At 40.3% G+C, this 22,355-nt stretch overlaps 1 protein-coding gene across 2 annotated transcripts in view; it reads left to right on the forward strand.

Annotated features, from left to right (window-relative positions):
• The first annotated feature begins 1,148 nt into the window (after positions 1-1,148).
• The window catches only part of CCDC102B (coiled-coil domain containing 102B), an 88,790-nt gene continuing 67,583 nt past the window's right edge, over positions 1,149-22,355 (forward strand). For both annotated transcript variants that reach the window (XM_028737443.2, XM_028737444.2), the window contains exons 1-4: positions 1,149-1,226; positions 14,959-15,562; positions 15,666-15,883; positions 17,695-17,803. In XM_028737443.2, coding sequence (XP_028593276.2) covers positions 14,987-15,562; positions 15,666-15,883; positions 17,695-17,803 — 903 coding nt within the window. In that variant the 5' untranslated portion in view covers positions 1,149-1,226; positions 14,959-14,986. The remainder of the gene's footprint in view (positions 1,227-14,958; positions 15,563-15,665; positions 15,884-17,694; positions 17,804-22,355) is intronic.

The following is a 22,355-nucleotide window of genomic DNA, read 5'->3' on the forward strand; positions in this document are numbered from 1 at the left end:
AATATACTTAAAATTCTGAATCTCCCTGGCAAAATAGAGCATTCTTCCTAAACATTTACCCATTGTCAATTACTGCAGATACAAAACATGTAGTTGTCTCACGTTACATATTTATCTCTTTAACACAGCAGATAAATTACAGACCCATGGACCGATCTCTCCACATTTCTCCCTAAAGTATGTGCCAAGCTTTATTCCCTCAGCACATGATACTAAGGAAAATATATAACAATATGTACCGCGGTTGTGGTTATCCAAAGCAGCTGAAAAATCAAGGCAAATCAACAGTCGTGTTCTCCTGATACAGGTCATCTTACAGGGAAACCAAGGCACTTTCTGTATCAATACTGGGCTTGAATCATGATTGAAGTGGATCTAGAATATCAGTCTTCTCCAAGGGTATGTGGCCTCTACAGAATCTCCAACTGTTTGGGAGAAACTTACAGATTAAGTTATACCACGAGTGCACATATGTATGCTCTTATGTACATGTGTGGCACCTCTAAGGGAAAGGGCAAAATCTGTACAAGTGGCTGTCCCAGATCTGCAATTCAAATATAGTGTGTCCTTCAGAAACATGGAATCCTTTGCTGAGACAAAGAAGTCTACAAATAATGCAGTTATATGTGTACTTTTAGTGGACAGATGACAGGGACCTCAAGCATACATGTCTACTGTGTGTTTTGAGATATTTACAAATGCTGTTTTCTGCTTCACATTTTACAGCGTACACTTGCAAGACTGTACATATACATTAGTATTTTGGTTTGCAAATAAGCACAGTACAGTGCAAATCTACCTTGAGTGTGGTATGAGGATATGTAAAATGTAGGCATTTATTAAAAGTAACACAAAGGAGAGTGTATAACTGCCCCCCTCCCATTTGAAATTTATTCTCTGTAAAATGATAGGGATTTACTCATATGTTGCACAAGTGAGGGCAGGGAGATGTTAGTAAATCTTAGTGGTAGACAAGGGAAACCAGAAAAATGTTTTATATTGGCTTAATGCCATTGTATTAAAAGAATTGTGTTGTGGTATTAGTTTTGATAAAGCCTGGCCAATAGGAATTTCTTTTCCATTTAGTGTGGAGTGGCTTTAATGCTGGAAATAAGCCTGTTGGCCGGCCCCCAGAGCCGTGCAGATGAGAAAAAGATGCAGGAAATTCTCTTGTTTACTCATGTCTGTAACACTGAGAAGCAAGAACAGCTCCTCAAACCCACAGGGTAAGGGGTGTTTGTCTCTTTATAACTCTTTTTAAAAAACTGATGTTGTCAGTTGTTTGTGACAGAAATGAAGAGAAGATAGGAGAGTGGTGCAAGTGAGGGAGAAGATTTTGAATGTATTATTAAACTGGACTTAACTACATTTCATCTCCCATTTGTTTCAGCGCTCTTGGTAATACCTTTTATGGCATTATATGAAATTATTTTTAATGTTTAAAATTTGAAGCATGCTCAATTACTCTCAGTGTTTATTTAATGTGCCTGGCAAAATTTTCATCCCTTTTATGTTTTAGGTATAAAGTACTTAATGTTTATGCTCATTTCTAAAGTTTAGTGTTTTGTGCCTTTTTTAAAATCAAGCAACAGCAACCTAAAATGCTATAAATGTATATATAACAAAATATGTCACACAGTTCTTTTTTCCCTCCATTAAGTAGAAAAAAGTGTTAGCATCTAGGATAGCTTGTGATATTCAATGATATTACTCATATTCTGATCTCTTTGGACTCTGGCACTTTGTTAGGACACCGTGTAGGCAGGGTGCTTTTAGCTTAAAATGTGCAGCATGCAATTCTAAAAATGCTGATGGTCTTTTGAAAAATTACTATAGGCAGACTGTTTCTCTGTTTTTAAAAATTGTTTCCTTTTTAAAAAGGCTGGTTTCAGCAATTCAAAACAACAACAAACAAACAAACAAAACAAAACAACACCCTCACTTGACTGTGAGTAGAAAGGGTCACTGTTTGCTTTTGGATCTTTGAGAATAAGCTGTTGACACCAGTAGGCAAATGATAGCTAGCAAAAGTTACCATTGATGCCTCATAATAGAAATTTGATTTACCTTGATATAGTAGGGCAGAATTGCAAAGCAGAGGCAAAGGCTGTTTCCTGAAAGTTTCAAATGTCCCTGCTGATGTAGTGCAACACAATTAAATTGATGCAACAACATGAACAAGGCTATCACCCCGAACTGCATGAGAATACATCTGTTGGTGGCATCAGCAAAAATCTGACCAGGAAATTCCTTCAGTGACACTCTCCCACAATATGTTCCATATTATCCATAAACCATTTGGGCCATATTGCAAGTTCTTTCAGATTTTCAGAGGCAGCCGTACTCTTTCCTCAAATCCTAGGTTGATAGATAATTTGTCATTTACATGCTTGTTGGGAAAATGCAGTGCTCAAATAACCCTGTCTCATAAATCCTGAACCCCCTCACTTGGGGAGAAGAGCAGGGGGAGAGCAGCAGCCCAGTTTCAAAGATCTTACATTGCTTTTTAGGTTTTGCAAGCTTCCAGGAAAGAGGAGTTTCACAATATTCTGGAACAGCTGTAGAGAACATGTCTCACATTCTCAGATTTAGTAAATGGATGCCATTATCATGTCCTCGGGGAACAGTAAAAGCCCCGGTGGTTGTCAAGCGATGATGAAATCTTTTTGATACGTTGCAAATAAATAAATATTTATAGGGGAAGATCAGATCCATAGCTTATGCCAAGACAAATATTGGAAGGCACTGCTGGGTCTGGAACGCAGCTGCACTGCCTTACTAGCAAATTACCATTTCGATAGAAGGATTTGACTGATTATTCAGTGCGTACAGTGTGCTGTACAACCATATTAAGGGCAAAAAACCCAACATAGTGGAAATGGATGCATATGGGGTCCCACCATAAGATGATGGCCATAACTTGCTCTAGAGGTTTCAGGGCACTTGATACCAGATCACTGCTGCAGAGTTCTTTTGTCTGCAGATGATACTGTAGTACAGTGTTTCCCAACCGGTGTTCCGCGGCACACTAGTGTGCCGCGAGACGTTACCTGGTGTGCCGTGGGAGGGAGGCGGGCGCTTTCTCGTTCGCGCCCTGCAGCGAGAAGGGCAGCGCAGTGCCGCAGAAGAGGCCCAGGAGGCAGCAGGCGCCCAGCGCGCGCCCGAGTCCCGCCCAGCTCGCCATGTCCGCCCGCAGCATTGGCGACCCGAGCCAGGCTCCGCGCACGACGCCCGTCTTATGGCGCGCGCCTCTGCCGAACGCTCAGCCCCGGCGCGAGCGGCTTAGCAACGCCGTCCAATCAGGGCGCATCTCGGCTGGGCGGCCGCGGCATTCTGGGAAATGTAGTCCTCGGGCAGCAGCGGCATTCTGAGAAGGCGCGCTTCTTCGCCGCTGCACCTTTTCTTCCTCATTCCTTCTTTGCTGGCAACGCAAAAAGAGGCGGAGGAGGAAGAGCTGCTGGAAATGCCTGCGTGGGCATCGGTGCGCGCAGGAGATTTAGGCCGGGTGGGGTTGTTAGAGTCAAGATTTTATTTTGTTTATGTCCATCTTGCTGTTCGTGATACTAAACTACTCTTTATAGATCTCGTTATAACTTGTGTGGGGATTGCTTAATTTTGTTGTGGGCGCTTTGATACGGTTTCTTATGTGTGCATTTGGGTAATTATGTAAATATTGCCATGTCGTAAGCCGCCTCGAGCATGGTTTTTAACTATGGAAACAGCATGCAAATGACGATGATATCTAGGAAGGTTTCAAAGGCTTTGTAAGCAGAGTGAAGGAAAGAAATCCAGATGTGATTGTTACGCATTGTTTTTTGCACCGTGAGGCCCTCGTAGCCAAGACTTTACCAGCAGACCTAGTTCATGTGTTGGATGATGTTGTGCGCATGGTAAACAGGCCCAGGTTGCGCACTGAATAAAGTATTTTATAATTTTTCATATTTCTGTTTACTTACTATTTCATAATAAAGTAATTATAAAATACTATCTTTGTGTTTATTTGATTCCTATTAAAGAGAGTTACTTTATATATAGTCAATATAGGCACGGAGTTAATTTTTAAAACATTTTCTAATGGTGGTGTGCCTTTGCCCAAAAAAGGTTGGGAAACACTGCTGTAGTACACTAATATGCTGTTTTCCTTGGAAGATGGATTGGGACAGAGGCTGCCTGGCTCACTGGTTGCTCATTTTTTTTCTTTTAAATTGGTTGCCTTTCCCCATACCATCTTGTGTTGGAGGGGGGCCTGGTAGGAAATTTAGTCCAAGATGATTCTTGATGCAGAAAACTCTAAGCAGAACGGCCCCAGCAAATGGCGCTCCAGCCTGTGATCTCCAGTAAGGATCCCAGATCATCAGAGTGTGTGGGCCAAATAACTGGGTGATTTGGGTGGGATCTTCTCTCCCCTTTTGAGTTGAAGCCAGATGTCACTACCCACCTCGTGTCAGATCAGGGCTCCCACAAGAAGTCTCTTTTGCTTTGTTTCTCTGACCTTTTCCATGTCTATGTTTTCTTCTATCTGATGTTTCTCCAGCTCCCTGAGTTTTGTAAGAAGTGAACTTTCTTGTCTGTGAAGCATTGAAGAGTTCTGGATTTTTATTTTCTTAAAGCACAGAAGCAGGTGTTTTGGTTTTTTTATAAAAAAAAAAGAGTTAGAAGCTTCATTTGAGGTATTTTTGTTTTGTTTTTTAAAGAAAAATCTACCGTATGTTGCTCTGCTTTAACCAAACAAACCTAGAGCTCTTCAGAACTCTGCAGGGAGCACGTTTGACAGCCTCATGTTGTAAGGCATATCAGCAGACACACAAGCACCAGAAAATCAGAACTGGCTGGTGGAACGGAAACTCAGAAATTCACTTGCATATATATTCTGCACTTCTAGTATCACAAACAACAGAAATGGTTTAGCACTAAAAATACTGAAGACGATTTCCAGGGTGTGAAAAGGAAAATTATCTTGTATTGTATACATATCAAAATAATGAAATAACTCCTCTTTTCATATATGAAGCCCAAGCAGTTGTGTTTCACACATCTGTTTTACCCAACACTTTTGATTTACTGCCAGGACTATTTCATCTCACTGTAGCTGTAAGCGTGTGTCTCAGTACATTTCCCTTTTCGGGTAGAGCGTATGATTTAAAATGCAGTACTTGACCTGCTAGTTACTTAACAGAATGTCACTTCTTCATGGAATCACTTTCCCTTAACGCATCAAATTATTTACTGTTGATGAACCTGCCTTCTGCTAATCAGACTTGACACCATGTTGAACGATGTATTTGAAAGGAAGGAAAACTCACTGCATTTATATTTGAGTTGGAGGTTGGAAAAAGTCCTCTTTGCAGAGAAAAAAGCTGTGTGGAGGAAAATGGTGTATGTTAGTGTCCAAGTTCAGTCTGGTTTTGATCTGTGGAACAGTTCGTCGTAATTGGAGAAGGTGTGAGGAACAGTACAACTACTTCCGATATCTGATTTGGACTGACCTCTTATACGACTGTAGCCCAGCATACAGGCCTGGTTTTTGTAGGGCAGTTTTTCTCTTGCTTTACCTTTGTTTAACCTTTAATCATTGCCAGTGAAGTAAGAGAACAGTTATTTCTGAAATCTTTTGCTCAGCTGGCCTGTGATGAAAATGTATTTTTGCTATGTAGCACCAACAAAATGGCATTATCGTTACATATGCTTGGAATGGGTCACCTGGAAAAGTATAATGGGGGAAAGCAGATGTGAGTTTCAGACTAATATTTCCCCACAGTGAATATGAGATGCTAAACAAACAAACAAACAAACAAAAATGGTATCTTGATCCAGTAATATAGAATAGGACCCAAAACAGTCATGAAATCTGGTTCCATATTTTGGGGAAATTTTCATTGGATTCAGTGGACTCTTTCCCTAAATAAGTGTTCATAGGATTGCAGTTTTAGTTCCATAAACTTTTCCTACAACTCTGCTTAGAACTTGGGTTGGATAGAAAGTGAAGCTTGAAGAGTTAGTTAGCTTAGTTTTTCTCTGAGTAAACCCATTGAAATGGATACCTTTAGGTTCATTAATTCCAATGAGTCTGCTCTATATTAAACCTTAGTTTCTTTGCATACAAGTCGTTGTCCCAAGAGGAGAGGGAATAACTCTAAGCAAGTGATATCTAGCTTGGGGCCACATTTCACAAACCTAATGATATGCAGATTGATTCTATATTAGATTTGTAATAGATTGAGAATTTTCAAGTCCTAGTGGCTTACCAGATGTTCCTTTTAATGCTTACAGGTTTCCAATTTCAGATAATATTAGAATTAGTTTAATTCAATAACAAGTTGCTGGATGAACACGAGCCATTTACCTCCTGCCAGCTGTATATTCTCTCTAATTCACTTATAGTTGCCTCCCCCTGAAAAAATATATATTTTTCCCCTTTACTTTCTTGCCCTAAAATAAAAATAAAAATTAAACAAACTATGGGTGACAGCCAACCCCCCAAGTGGCTTCTTTCGAAAGCAGCTTGTGCATAATACATTCAGATATAGATGCTATTGCATTCATATTTCAGAAAATTTCTGGACACTACCTGTTTTCAGAAGGATTCTGTCATGCAAATGTTTCCTTTTGAGAGTGAACTTTAGCATTTTTTTCTATTATACTTCCTTCAAAGACCTCAAAGTGGCTTACAGGTGACTCCCAGGTGGTCTTTCATTGAGGCATCTGAAATGGTGAGACCAGCTTCAGCATGAGAACTGTGTCACGTCCCTTCCAATCCCTTTATCTAATACCCTACCACAAAGGGGCTGGACCTTTTGCAGCCTGGGGGCCACTTTCTCTCTCTCATGGAACCCTCTGGGAGGTCATATGCTAGCGGTGGATTGGGCAAGGACCAAAAGTAGATGGATCAGTAGGTGTGGCATTTATACAGCCGGCCATATTCCAGCCGTGTAAAAGTCAGAGGTTCCTCCACCTACAGACACATATTTCTCCATTGATGAAAGCAAGAGGTATGATCACAGTTCAAGGACACAATCCAGTCAAGCAAAAACACTTGTGATAGCAGAACAGGGCTGCTAAGAGGAGAGTTGTGGATAAGGGGGTGTCGTCTAAGGAGGCCACCTGGTCCAATGAGAGTCCTGAGGGCCAGATACAGTGGTCTGGAGGGCTACTTTTGGCCCCAGGCCTGAGTTTCCCTACTGAGCCATAATAAAGCCTATGTTCATGCAAATGTGATAAACACTTGTTCTTTTGTCAGTCTACATCTGTCTACAACTTTTTCTTCCCTGCATTGAATGTTAGTTTCTAAGCTACTCAGGTCAGGGGCCTTTTCTTTAATACTTTGTAAAGTGTCGCCAAACTTGATGATTTATTTAGCACAGAGAAGGGTTCAATACCAAACCCGCTGATGAGGAATTAATCCTCATTGTTCAAAATGGAACTTCCCTTTCTGAGAAAAGATTGCACTGTAAATCTAATTAAGAACAGTCTTTTGTTTTTAGAATAAATTAGATTTTATTGTGCTATGATGCTCTGTTTTACAACACACACACCCTGATTACATACCATGCCTATCTAAACATGTGTTATTAAGTTAAATGGGAAGGGAGACAGCTCTCCAAACAGGAGAATTAGCCGGGCTTCTTCCTCCCAGTACTTTTTACCTTTCCTTTACTTATATTATGGAAACAGCAGCAAGAAGGGTTTTCTTCCCTCATCCCTTCTCTTTAGTCCTTCATCAAAGTTGTCATTGTTCACATAAATGAAGGAAAGATATGAATTTAATGGAAATAGATATACAAATAAATTAGTCATATTTGCATGATAATAAACTAGACATTTTAAACTACTTACAATCATATCCTAACAGGAAATGCATTTGATGGTTAAATTATGAAACAATTAGGAATATTTTGACTAGTACCTAATTTATTTAAGTCTCGTATTTGCAAGTAATTACAATATAAATATGGAAAGTGTCTTTATATATTGAATGTATTAAATCTCAGAAGTCTTCTCTATTACAGCTTCCAAGTCTTCTGGAAATAATTACAATTTTATGCCTGGTTTGAGAAGAAATATGAAGGATAGACAACAGCCTTCAATCTAGTAGTTCATGACTAAGAAGACCTGAATAATGAAAATCTCTTTCCTGTTTGCAGAAGGCATTCTGTAGTCCATCTGGTTCTGCTGAAAGAATGCTAATATAATATTATTTCCATAGTTTCCAAACATGCTGGCAGTTCTGTTATTTTGTTGTATAGAATGTGAGAGCACAATACACCCTGGATTATTCACACCATAGTTCATTTGGGGAATGGTGCTTGACAGGAATCAGTTTGGAACCAGTGACCCAACATGAAATGGAGTATGTGGCTGTTGAACAGCTTGACGTCAGGTCTAGAGGCTGACAAGCTAGAGCTTTATAATTATATTCCATTCACTGAACACTGTTTTAATGGGTATGGTGATCTAGAATTTTTCAGCAAATGGATGCAGTAATTTGCTGAAATTACTGCTGAGGGACGCGGGTGGCGTTGTGGGTAAAAGCCTCAGCGCCTAGGGCTTGCCGATCGAAAGGTCGGCGGTTCGAATCCCCGTGGCGGGGTGCGCTCCCGTTGCTCGGTCCCAGCGCCTGCCAACCTAGCAGTTCGAAAGCACCCCCGGGTGCAAGTAGATAAATAGGGACCGCTTACTAGCGGGAAGGTAAACGGCGTTTCCGTGTGCGGCTCTGGCTCGCCAGAGCAGCGATGTCATGCTGGCCACATGACCCGGAAGTGTCTCCGGACAGCGCTGGCCCCCGGCCTCTTAAGTGAGATGGGCACACAACCCCAGAGTCTGTCAAGACTGGCCCATATGGGCAGGGGTACCTTTACCTTTACCTTTAACAAACGTACATTCCAGATTGGACCTAACATTGAGCTCCCTCTTTTATGTTTTCATGTGCCCAGATGCAAATGTGATGCTAAAATTATCACAAGTTAGTAACAGGTTTTCTGGTTGTCTGGGCATGTGGCAAATTATTTCATGAACACAATTCACCATGTGCAATTCAAACCGGGCTGAATGGTTTGAAAACCATTCCCAAAATGTCTCATACTGGGGCCATTATACTGGGGCCTGGGTAGATATTAAGTTCACGTATAAAACCTGTGCCTTTTGTCTCTATTTCACAAAGAGAAGGTAAGAGGTGGTATCACACAATCTCCTCATTTATCTTGTGCTGCAAGAGGAAGTCAGAATAAATGAAAAATATAAGTAAGTAGGTAGTTAGGTATCTATGTAATTAAATTCTCATGGCCTTTGGCTAGTCCAATAAACTGATTGATATATATTGAGAGAGAGAGATGTATAATATATATAGTTTTTGGATTTTATTAACTGTAAGCCACTTTGAGGCAAGAGTGGCAACCTATACATGCTATACTAATTTTAGTACTGTAATAAAAATACATCACCCCTTCATAGTTTGAAACAGTGTTAATCCTCTTTAAAATGTTAGATTCTAAAAGCACTGGGAAATTGTCCCATTGTCTATGTGTATTTTTCTTTTTTTAAAAAAACACACACAAAAAACTGATTGTATGCTGATGGATTTCCATTTATTGCTCTTTACTGAAATGTAATTTTGCCCCATGCAGTGTAGGAACAATATCTCATCTGGCCAATTCTCCTATATCCTGCTCTCAAAATAAGGCAAATCAAAGGAGGTGGGTTGTATCCAACATTGGTCATACTCCAAGTAGCCCTATAGAAATTAATGGGCTATGACTAACTTAGGTCTTTTCATTTCAGTGGGCTTACTCAGAGTAGAAATTAGCTAAATACAGTCCAGTAATAGCACCACCAATGGGTGATTGCAGGCAGTCCTTTGTCACAGGATGTGTCAAAGCCACTTTAAATCAAAGACCCATGTACATTCAACTTTTATCCTTGGTTACTGATTTAGCAGAGAGAGAGAAATGTATGAAATCACATTGTTGGTGGATGGGATTTATTGGCTTAACATCTGAGGAGATTCAGGAATGTAACTAATTGCTTCTGAAGTCAATTGTAATTTATTTTAAGTAAATTGTCTCCAGATTTGCCTTTCCTTGGTAGACAAGTCCTCTTTTTTAGGTGTTTTGCCAATACATAATGTGATCTCCCTGATAAACAGGCTGTCATGGAGTCACTGCATGCCAATCAACTGAATTTTTGCACATGCAAGTTCACTGCTTCAGAATTTCATCCGCAGAATGTGCTTAGAGAAGTTTTGCTGTCTGCAGACAATCCCTAGAGTGTAGACCCATCTGCTTATAATTGGTCTATAGCCCCAGGCTAACCAAATATCTAGTATCACCAATGGACTGTGTCAGCAGCCCTTCCAGGCTACAGTGCATGACGCATTTTCTTCAGTGCATTCTCTTAATTATCTCATGTGCCCATGTAGGGTAAGAGGCATGGGAAGAAGCATCATAGCAGTGCACGATGCCAGGGGGGAAATGTTTCCAGCTATGTAGAACTGAACCAGTGGGAAGCAATATCTCATCTGCTGTATGTTATTAAAAACAATTCCTAATGCAAAACATTTAATACAGTTCATCCATATGGCTTGGTTTTCCTACCAAATCTCTGCACAGAGAATTTCATTTTTCACCTGGTGGGTTCATTTTATAAATCATAATCCCTCCCTTCTAAACCATAATCCCTCCCTGAAAAGTCATCTGATCATAATTATGGTTTTTCCATATGTGCCTCCCCCCCCCACCCCTGTTTATCACACACAAAGCCCAGAAATGGTGCTGCAATGTATAAGATGTATTTATCAGAGACATAAAAAACTGAACCTGTCTTCTGTGGGATAACCAGCCTAATATAAACAACATGCTTAAGTCTAATTAATGCATGATGGGGTTAAGACCACAGAGTAATCTGTTCTGCCAGGCTTAGCTCACCTTGGGAGGGACTAGGTAATCAAGCCTTTCAGTCTACCCAAGAAGCTCAGACCATGACTCTTACAAGTCACTCTTGAGTTCCTACACCAATAATGCAGGAACTTTCACAACTGTAACTAAGCCAGGTTTTGCTGGTTGTGCAAATTTTTCTGCATGCTGTATGGAAAACCCATGAATCCAACCTTTGGAAAGTTTGTAAGTAAACCATTTTTAACTTACCAAGTGTGTGGTCTTTTTCTATGCTAGGGGAAGAGAAGAGTTTTGGAACTCACAAGGACATATTTTAAAGGTCCAACAGCCTATATTTCTACACTCTGATGCATATTTTGTGACTTTGAATATCTGTCACCAAAGGGTACTTGCCCCAAACCTGGACCTTGGCCTCCAGGGAATTCTTCCATCATCATCATCATCATCATTATTATTATTATTATTATTATTATTATTATTATTATTATTATTATTATATTTTCCTTTAACTGGCATCTGAGGCATGTTCTTCTGAGTATACCACTGGGGTAAGGGCATGACGTGAAGGCACATGATGCAGCCATCTTGCTAAAGCTCAGCAGTGTCTGGATTACTTGTGTTCTATGATGGCAGAAAGATCGAGCAGAAATATATTAATTAAGTAAATAAAAATCCAGCAATTTATAGCCCTTTGCCAACAAAGCAGGTAAAAACAGAAACCCATTGGGCATTCTCTACCTCTCAAAGTTTGTGATAAATTGCAACACTATTGGGGGTGGGGTCCGTCTCCTCTTTTTTCCTTCTAGAAAAACTGCAAACCATTCTGAAGCTCTTTTAAGAGTAAATGGAAGAGAGCAAGTGAGAAATTGATAATGGGAGGCTTTAGATAGTTCTTTGTGATGCTAGTGCTAGAGGCGCCAATCAGTACCTCTGCCTTCTGAGGACACATTTGTTTAGGTGAACATGCTCCTGAATTTGAACTTCTGATCTTACTGTTTTTGCTGTTTTTAAAGAGTTCTAATTGTTTTTAACTCACTTGTTTTATTTTGGATTTTAAGGAAGGTTGTTATGATGGTCTGATGGAATTGTCATTGTGTATTGTGTGATTGTTTTATAATTGATTTTATAGTTGTTACCTGCCTAGAAACCCTTTGGGGATATAAGGAGAGTATGAATTAAATAATAATAATAATGGTGTGCAGTTTTTCATTCTGCTGATAAAGGGCAGTTTAAATTGTGTGACATTTGACATTCTCAACTGTCTTTTTGTTTGGTGATGGGCAGATGTAATTTGAAACTTCATCCTTATTCAAAATTGTATGTCCTTTATATTTTGTGTACTTTAATATAATATATTCATGTTCTTGAGACTTTGGAGGGTTTTAGTCCCCCAATCTCAAGGGCAACATTTCCAGGAAACAGGACTGACAAACTCAATGCTTTCTTAAGTCATCTGGGTGGTCTTGAGACTGTGAATGCTGTCAGCTGAACTCAGCTGCAGAATCTATCAAACTCAGTGGGAGAACCAAGCAGTGTTGGATGAGTTTTATCTATGTTCTGGATAAGGAATTGTATATATTTTCTTTTCTTTGGCTTTTGGTCTGATCTTATACACTTGGAAACTTTTTTAGGCTATAAAGTATAACGTGGACACTTTAAGTGGAAACATAAATATCTTTAGGTAGCCTACCACATTGTCTCAGTAATTTATAAACTGAGAGTGGAGAGAAACTATAGACATGAAATATTCTGATGGCCTGTAGGTATATGGTGTGTAATACTAGATACATAAGGATGCATTCCTCTTAAAATCGCTATTTCTCCCCTCTCCATTCATTCTGAAATGACATAGTTCTAAGAAATAGTCCAAATAGTTGTTTGACCTTACAGCTGCCACACAGACCATGCCATGCTTGGCAATAGAGGGGTGGTAAAAAAAATTTTTTTTTACAATGGACACTTTTTAAAAATCTGATTGTGTTTGAAACTTGACTCAGGAGGACAAATCACATTCTAATGGGTGATGAGAAGAGAAGGGCAGTTACAAGTCTGATTCCACATAATAGATTGTCCTATCAAATTAGGTTTGTTTAGACAAAAGGTAAATTAACTTTGGCTGTATAAATTAACAAAGGAACTTTAAAGGAACACTCCAGCATGACATAGCTGAATTGCCACTTATCAAGCAGTTACCCCTTCATGGATCACTGCCTTGCCGTGGCGAAGGGGCTTGAAGAACTCAGAGAAGCTATGAACTACGCCGAGCAGGGCACACAAGATGAACAGGTCATAGTGGAGAGTTTTGACCAAACGTGATCCACCTGGAGCAGGAACCGGCAAGCCACTCCAGTATCCCTGCCAAGAAAACTCCATGGACAAAGACAACAGGCATATAAAAGTTATGACGCTGGAAGATGAGCCCCTCAGGTCGGAAGGCGTCCAACATGCTACTGGGGAAGAGCGGAGGGCAAGTACAAGTAGATCCAGAGCTGATGAAGCGGCTGGGCCAAAGCCGAAAGGACGCTCAGTTGCGGATATGCCTGGAAGCGAAAGGAAAGTCCAATGCTGTAAAGAAAAATATTGCATAGGAACCTGGAATATTTGACCAAACTGCGAGAGGTAGTGGAGGACAGAGGTGCCTGGCGTGCTCTGGTCCATGGGGTCACGAAGAGTCGGACACGACTAAACGACTAAACAACAACAACAACAAGCAGTTCAGTCCTATTCTTTTCAGCTCTGGATAGGGGCAATGGCTTTTTGCTCTTCTGCAGGCATGAATTTACTAAGCATTCATATGATATCACCAATTGCACTATCACCAATTCCTGATGGTGTGAAGGGCCACTGTGCTTATTATGCACCTGAATGGACAGACTAGCCCTTCTCAGAGTAGACCTGTTGAAGTGAATAAGCATAGCTGACTTAAGTGCATTCATTAAGTGCATTCATTCTGAATTATTATTATTATTTGTTGTTGTTGTTACCTGCCTTTCAACCCAAGATCCTAGCATTAAAAAAAACCCTGAATGCAACTCTGTACTTTTTGCATTTCATTGGGAGGAATTTAGTGTTTTCTGAGCACAAGCATTTCTGCTTGCCAGACAGAATGACCCCCTTCTCCCCCTGTATGTTGTTCTGGGGGTTCCCTGATACTTGAGCATGGATTTAGTGGTGGTGATATCAAATGAATGCTTAGTAAGTTAATGCCTGCAGAAGAACAGAAAGCTATTGCCCCTATGCAGAGCTGAAAAGAATATGACTTCATTAGTGGGTGACCCTTGTGTGCTGGCTTCCGCTAGTGCACCAGGTTAATCGGATCCAGGCCATTGTAATTTAAATCCAGCTTTTCTAAATGCTGTTCTCTTTACACCCATGTTTACAACTGCCAGCTGAAGACTGTACTTTATACATGACATGGAATCTAATCCACAGAAGCTCAACAAAACTCAACAAGAAGTTTTTGCTTCTGCTGTAATTAATGTGCTAGCCTTTAAGGTGCCACAAGAGCCTTTGTAAGCAGGGTCGGATTTAGGTTTGATGAGGCCCTGGGCTACTGAAGGTAATGGGGCCCTTTATATGTCCAACTGCCCTTTGCCAACAACAAATTGTCGCTGTTTTTTGTATTGAATATATGCTATATGGTAATTTATAGACCTAATAGGTATCTAAAGCCATTTGCACATAACAAAATATGTATTTCATCAAAGTAATTGTTGAACTGTTGAACTGAAATACACTGAAAAACAATGTTGCTGTATGTAGGTTTTATTTTATTTGTTTTTTATCTTATATTTTGGAAATGTACATCCAGTGGGGTTTTTTCTTTACATTTTTTGGGGGCCCCCAAAAGAGTGGGCCCCTAAGCTATAGCTTGTTTAGCTTATACATAAATCCAGCACTGTTTATAAGTTAAGTCAGTGATGACTGTCATGTTAGATGTAGTGAAGTATTTGCACTGAATTAGAATAATGCATTATTAATGGTTCTATCAATCTGGGACTTACTTTGCCTCTTGAACTTGGGCTTGTTTTGTTAATGTGTTTATAAATTTAGCCTTCCTTTTTTACTTCAGGTGTGGAAACAAGTGAATCACCTGAGACATGAATTTTGACTCTGTCTGTAACAAGCAGCTCCTTAGAAACCAACTAAAGGAGCCCCATGATGTTGAAGCACAGAACTGTGCAAAAGCATGTAGCACCTGCAACTCCAGTGTCCTATCGCCAAGAATACTTCCACCCCCATCCTACCGCCCCTCTGTGTATATTTATAACAGCAGCGACTGGGAAATTTGTGAGGAGTTACGGCTTCGAGAGCTTGAAGAAGCCAAAGCTAGGGCAGCCCAAATGGAGAAGACCATGCGTTGGTGGTCAGACTGCACGGCCAACTGGCGTGAGAAATGGAGCAAAGTCAGAGCTGAAAGAAATAAAGCCCGTGAAGAAGGGAGGCAACTGAAGCTTAAGCTGGAAGCCTCAATGAAAGAGCTGAGTGCCCTGAAGAAAATAAACCAATGTTTGCTCACAGAAAATGAAGATGTGGAAGCTAGGAGCGTGAGGAAAAAGAGCTTTGCCTTTTCTGAAATTTGTTTGATGACAGAGGACCATTTAGCATCTCTGGAGAAAGAGCCTGTTAAACATGTCCAGAACAACAAGATTTTTGAGGTAGAAAGTCTCTGTCAGGTAAATAGATATGGGTCTTTTTTAAATCACAAAAATGAACCAATTCCCACCATAGTTCTAAACATTCTGAGGCTGCAATCTTTTACCCACTTTTTCATTTCAGGAAGTTTATGCGACTGAAAACCCTTTAGGAGACCACCAAGATAAAATAATCAATTTGGAGATTCTTGATTCCAGAGGCAAACACAGATCAGTTTTTCTGGAAAATCCTGACACAAGCAAAGAGAATGAAAGCAGATCTCAGGACGATGAAGTAGTACATCTTTCTGTGTTGCATTTGCATCTTCATGAATCAAGGAAAATCTTGCAGAAGGAGCAAAAGTAAGTTAATAACACATTTCCTTCTGTTAAAAAAATCCCCACATTTTTCTCCAAGAAAAACTTTTAACAGGCCAATTTTGGAATAGAATTACAGTGTATTTTGCAGGTAGTGAAAAGTCTAGTTCCAATGCCAAATTCATTGGGGACTAGTTCTTATTTCCCCCATTTATCTTTCTTATTAACTTTGCGAGATGGTGCCTGTCAACAACCTGAAAAAAGAGTAACATGCCTTTATGAAATGTTCTTACAAATCCTACTGTCTGCTCCACTGTGCAGTGTTTTAAGAACTTACTATTGACAGAGCAGTGGTGTTGAGTGTGATTTATTTTATGTTGGCAGCTCTTGCTAATGATGGCAAATATTTATTCAGTTATTCAGTACCAAAAGTGTGCAAGGATGAGAGACACAAACAAGAGGACATTCTTACCCAGAGAGAATATCATATTAAGAACCAGTTCAAGAGTGTAGCAACAGTGTCCCTGCATAAAGTTGTTCACCAGCTTGGTCCTGCACACAACCATATGAAATTAAATTAGCAATATGGCATGTTATCCTGTCCTGTGATGATTTCCAGCTTCACCCCTATCTTGCTAGTTAGTGGAGGGCTGACAGTGGCAGAGCGATGAACCCAAGTCTCAGATTTGTCTGTTCACTGAAATACACCTATGGAATCTATGTAACTGAAACTATCATGGAACTAAAGCTACCATTCTACATTAAAAACATCCAACAGGCAGCCGATACCATTCAGAAAGAATGACAGCATTGGAGGGGACCTTGATGGTCATCTCATCCAGTGCCCTGATATGGATACAAGTTTTTAAAGCATCCTTCCTTCTCGATTCTAAAACATGCAGGGAGCTTGCATGGATAAAAATGGCTTCCCACTTCAGAAGTTATCTCTCAACACTAAAGAGGCTACAAGGAACTGTGCAACCCTGCAGTTCCTTTGTATCCATGTTGCCCCTTCACATGAGTAATGTGTAAATAAGTACAGTCATACATTGGAAGTCGAATGGAATCCGTTCTGGAAGCCTGTTCGACTTCCAAAACATTCGGCAACCAAAGCATGGCTTCTGATTGGCTGCAAGAAGCTCCTGCAGCCAACCGGAAGCCCCGTCGGGTGTTCGGGTTCCAAAAATAGTTCGCAAACCAGAACAGTCACTTCCGGGTTTGCGGCATTGGGGAGCCAAAACGTTTGAGAACTAAGCTGTTTGAAAACCAAGGTACGACCGTATTCAGTATCCCATGGGGAAATCTGATCTTTAGTGTTGCATCAGAACAAATGGTGATTGGGTTTGTTCTGATCTCTATCACAAACGAGCAGGTATTCCAGGGGAAAGTGGCATGGCAAAGGCAAAACCACATGGACCCATGCCCAGAAGGCACGGGACAAGTGGGAAACTGCTTGGAAGGCACAGGGGTGCCAACTATAGGGGGCTCTGGGTGCCAGAGCACCCTACCATTGTTGTGGGTGCACCCACACTGCAGGGCCCCCATGCAACTTCTGAGGTCTCGCAAGACCTTGGAAAGCATCCTGTGGCCCAAGTTGGCTCCCCTGGGACAAGTGGAAGTGTGGAGAAGCCCTTTGTCTTCTTCTAGTGTGTTTCAACAACAGCAGCCACTAGGATTAAAACTGCACGTGCTTTAGCTCACCTGGATGCAGGATTGAGCTGCCCATTGCTTTTAAAAATGCCATTCTCCCTACCACAAGAACTGCAACAAAACCCTTCCGCATCTTGAAGAATATAGTCCTGGAACCCATGCAATATTTTAAAGTATTGTTTGTTATCATTCTTGTAACACTGCAGAATCCGCTTATCTCTGGAGAAAGAGATAGAGAAGCTGAAGTCAGAAAAAATTCTGTGGAAATGGAAATATGAGGAGCTAAGAAAGTCCAAACAGCAGAGTCTAAAGCAGGTATGTTGCAAAAGGCAGTTACCATGGGTAACTGAAAAATAAATGAAATTTCTTCTCTTTTGTTGTCTTGCTCTCCCATACGTACAAACTTAAGATGCAGATTCTGAGTTATGCCGAAGTAGAAATGAATACATCTTCCATGTTTTATTACATTTCTATGACTAGGCCCTACCCTGCTTCCAATCCACCTTCTGTCTGATTTAACATGGAAAATTCAATAATTATTCCCAGGGTGTGGTTTGAAAAAACACATGTCCACCACCCTTCTGAAGCTGTGTCTGGGTCAAAGTTAGAAGGTCAGAGTTACTGCCTCAGATCCGCATGTACACTGCATTGGGATCCCTTACAGAAGACAGCTGGGAGATAAATGTAATAAACCAAGATATGATCATCTGAACACAGCTTTTTACATATATTGCTCTACTACTACTACAACAACAACAACAATCCCATGGGGTTCTACTATAAGGTAAACTGGATTACACTTCCATACATGATACCTAATGCACCTGCTGAAGGTCAGTTTTAGCAAATTGTGTATTGATTGTGTGCTATAGAAAATGAAATGATAATGAAAATCTAGTGGCAACAAACTTTTTAATGCTCTAAAACAGAACCTATGAAATAATTAGCAGGATCTTGCTATAGAAATATAGCCTCTCCTGCGAACTTGCTCAGGTTTCAAACCTTCATATATACTATCATTTATTTAAGACAGTTATATGCTGATTGATCGTTCACATTTCTAAGCTGTAGACATCAAAACAAACCATACAAAAGGAAACAATAAAGCAATAAACATAAAACTGAACACTACCTTGAAATAACCTGCTGGAACAAGAAAGCCCTTAATCATGAGCATGAAGGGGAATGCCTGTCTAATCTCAGTTGGGAGACAGTCTTGGGCCCACTGCACTTAATGCACAGCTTCTAGTAGTCATAAAAACATAATATTCAATGTTCAGTCTCATTATAATATTATTATCCTTGATTAGAATTCAGGTCTGAGTTGACGTGCCTTCTGAAATAGGGTGGAGAGGGCAGTACATATATAAAATAGTAATAATGTGAGCATCCATCAAAAGCTGCAAACTTATACACACTAACCTGCAAATAAGATGCTGTTCCCAGATATTATAATATATGTCTGTCCTCTGCTAGTCCTATGAAAGTGATGATTAAGAACAGTGTTCATTTTAGTCCAAGAAACTTGCAGCTTCCTTCACTGACCACTGGTGAGCAGTATAGACTTGCAAATGCTTTCTTGCCAATAGCATGAGTTCTCCCCCTCCCAGGAAAATGTATTTGCTCATTATAAAATTGCTTTATGTTAGGTTTTTCTTTTCTTTTTTGAAAGGCTGTATTTGTGATTTGAATATATAGCTATTTGTATTAGCACTTACATGTAATTGCATTGCTGGATGATATAGTATGTTCTCCATAATAATTTTTCTCTTAATCTTATAGAAAACATAGCTAGGTTACATAGGTAAATTAAGGCAAATTATCAGACTGAACAGAAAGAGTGTATCTGGATTTTGTTTAATCAATGTGAAGGATGGATGGAAATTATTCTGAAATGCGACATGTGTGTTCAGTAGGTCTTTCAGCTGCAGGATAAATTGCTTGTAAAATGTATGGTGCAACTATAAATCACCATAATGCTTCCTTAGGGTGATTTCAGATGCTTCATTTTATCCAAAAGAATATTGCATCTTCAAGATCCACATCAATATGGCTTGTTAAAGGTTAAATCGGTTTTTAAATTATGTTTGAAGCAACCTGGGTATTTCTCCATCGTAGTACATGACGAGAGAATCAAATTATTGGGTGATTCCAATGTAAAGAAAAATGTTAAGAGATTTTGGAGATGCTTCCAACACAATAAAAAAATGGTCCAGTTTATTAAAAAAATTGCATCTAAGTATAATTTGAGCATGGAAACACTGCCAATAGATTAATGGAAGATTTTATTCCACATAAACAGCTGTCTACAGGTTATGCGAACCCGGAAGTACCAGAACGGGTTACTTCTGGGTTTCAGCGCTCATGCATGTGCAGAAGCGCTAAATTGCGCTTTGCACATGCGCAGAAGCACTGATTCGTGACCTGTGTGTGCGCAGACATGGCGCTATGGGTTGCGAATGTGCCTCTCGCATGGATCACGTTCACAACCCGAGGTTCCACTGTATTTCTTTTCTGTCCTGTTCTCAGAGATTATGGTTTTTGTAGATTTATTTATTTTCAAGTTTATATGTCTACCTAGATCAGAAGTTTCCAATGTGCTGTGTTCAAACTGTTATTGGGGTTCAACTCACATCAACTTCAGCTAGCATGGCCATCAGGAGGGCACTACATTGGTTACGCTGACCTAGATTAATAGACTCCTTAGTGCCTGAGATAACTGCTTGAACAGTTAAAGTACCGGGGGCAGGCGGCTTAATCTTACACTGATGACACCCCAAAAGCAGCAGGAAGACCATAGCAGCTTCTTGCGTGTCTGGAGTCCCACCTTCCTTCCTGCTTAGGGATGCCGGATGCAAAATGGTTGCCAGGGGCAGGTTCTTGCATCTTTGGTAGTTGTGTAAAAGAGATGATTGTAGTGTTTGTAGTTTAAATGGACAGGACAGAAGCCCTATCCTTTCTTGCATCATGTCCACCCACTGTAGCCCTTTATGCTCCGCTTACCTAGAAAGCTGAGTGCCCCTCTGCAGAAACTGGCAAGGCAACAGGTAGAGATGCAGTAAGAAGGTTAACATGGAACTTTGGATTGTGGCCCTTCAGTCTTATCACAAAAGCAGGAGTGGGGAACTGGTGACCCTCCAGACAGTAGTGGAGGGTGGGGTGAGTTGCAGACACTTCCCTGACCTCCTGGCCGATGAGCCACTGCTGGTCACTAGCAGGGGAGGGGCGAGGTGGGGGCAAGGTCACTACAGTGCAAATGCACCAGTCAATTAAATCCAGCACTTTTGCTGGTCCATTATCACTGTGCCACCATTCCCAGTGTTTCACCCCACCATCTTTAGTAACTCACCTGCCAGGAGGTCAGGTAAGCATCTCTACCCTACCATGCCCTATACTTCTGCCTTTGGGTGTTGCTGGACTACAACTTTCATAATCCCTGACCCTTGACCATGGTAACTGGGGCTGATGGTAGGAGTTTGGAGTCTATCAACATTTGGAAGGCCACAGTTTCCCAATGCTTGCGTTAAATATTATTTTACTACCATGAGCAGCAGTAGGCTTCAGTGTGAATTATAGAACTTTTTAGAAAGCCATCAAATCGGGCTTGCTAACTCCTGAAGCTGAGAAACCAAGGAATGAAACTGAATCAATAGGGGGTGCAAAAGGTCCACCATCTTGAAGCCTCGGCTGTTTCGTAATGTGATAATTTAAAAGCAGTTTTCTCCTCCACTTGGCAAATAGAATGTAAACATACAAACCTACAATCATGCATTGAAATTCTGTGTACAGTGTTCAGATAAGTACCCACACCTGCTGCAAATGTAAACATACATCCACACCTGCTTAATTAAGTATGTAGAAAGAAGAGAAGTTAGATTTGTTCTTCCATACAGCTCCTGAAACTATGTATTTCTTTTATTTAGAAAAAATCAAACAAGTTAGAATGTAAACAGAACTGTATCAACTTTGAAACAAAAGAAGGGCATGGAAGAGACACATTCAAGCATCTTTTCTCTGTGTCTTATTTAAAGCACAACTTGATTTAGTTCAGCCTTTATGTTTTATGGAGCTGTATGCTGGCAATTGTATGGAAAACCTATATGCTTCCTCCTCTGCAAAATTAAAAGAGGAGAGAGGAAACCTCTTTCCAGCTTGGTAGATATAGATGGGACCGTGAGATATGTGGGTAATACATGATCTGTGCTTAAGGTTATCCTCAGAGTTGACCCATTAAAATTAATAGCCCTAAATTAGTCATATCCATTAACTTAATGTCTATTTTGAGTAGACCTATCATTAGATAACAACCCATTTTTTAAAAATAATAATAATCATGTAATTTAGATTGTTTAATAATAGTAACAGCAACAGAAATGTAAAAGGGTTAAACTCTATCTTCTTCATAAAGATAAATTCATTCACATTTGACATTTGATGTTTTTCCCCCTGAAGGATGTTTGCTGAAAATGTTTTCCCAATACACCATGCCTCTTTACAGTGGCTTTTTTTGTCACAAAAAAAGGGCAGGAAATGAATGTGTTTGCCTGGCTTGCCAGGCAATCATTAGTGCGGCCAAATGCAAAAGTGGGCAAGGTTCCTGTTCCTTTAAGAACTGTGCAAAACAATGGGGTGGAATTGACACCAATTTCCATCAAAGTGTCCTCTTCAAATCAGGTAGCCTTCAGATGTTTTGGACTATGACTCTCATCCTTCTTAATCCTTGGTCACACTGGCTGGGGCTTATGGGAGTTGTCCAAGAAATCTGGAGGGCACCAGATTGAAGAAGGCTGAGCAGGAACACAAGGTATTATCTGGCAGAGGTGTTTACCTGTCCTCCCAGCAGGTGAGTTACTGCTGCTTACTGGGA

Source organism: Podarcis muralis, chromosome 8, assembly GCF_964188315.1.
Source record: "Podarcis muralis chromosome 8, rPodMur119.hap1.1, whole genome shotgun sequence".
In the NCBI taxonomy this organism is placed as follows: domain Eukaryota; kingdom Metazoa; phylum Chordata; class Lepidosauria; order Squamata; family Lacertidae; genus Podarcis; species Podarcis muralis.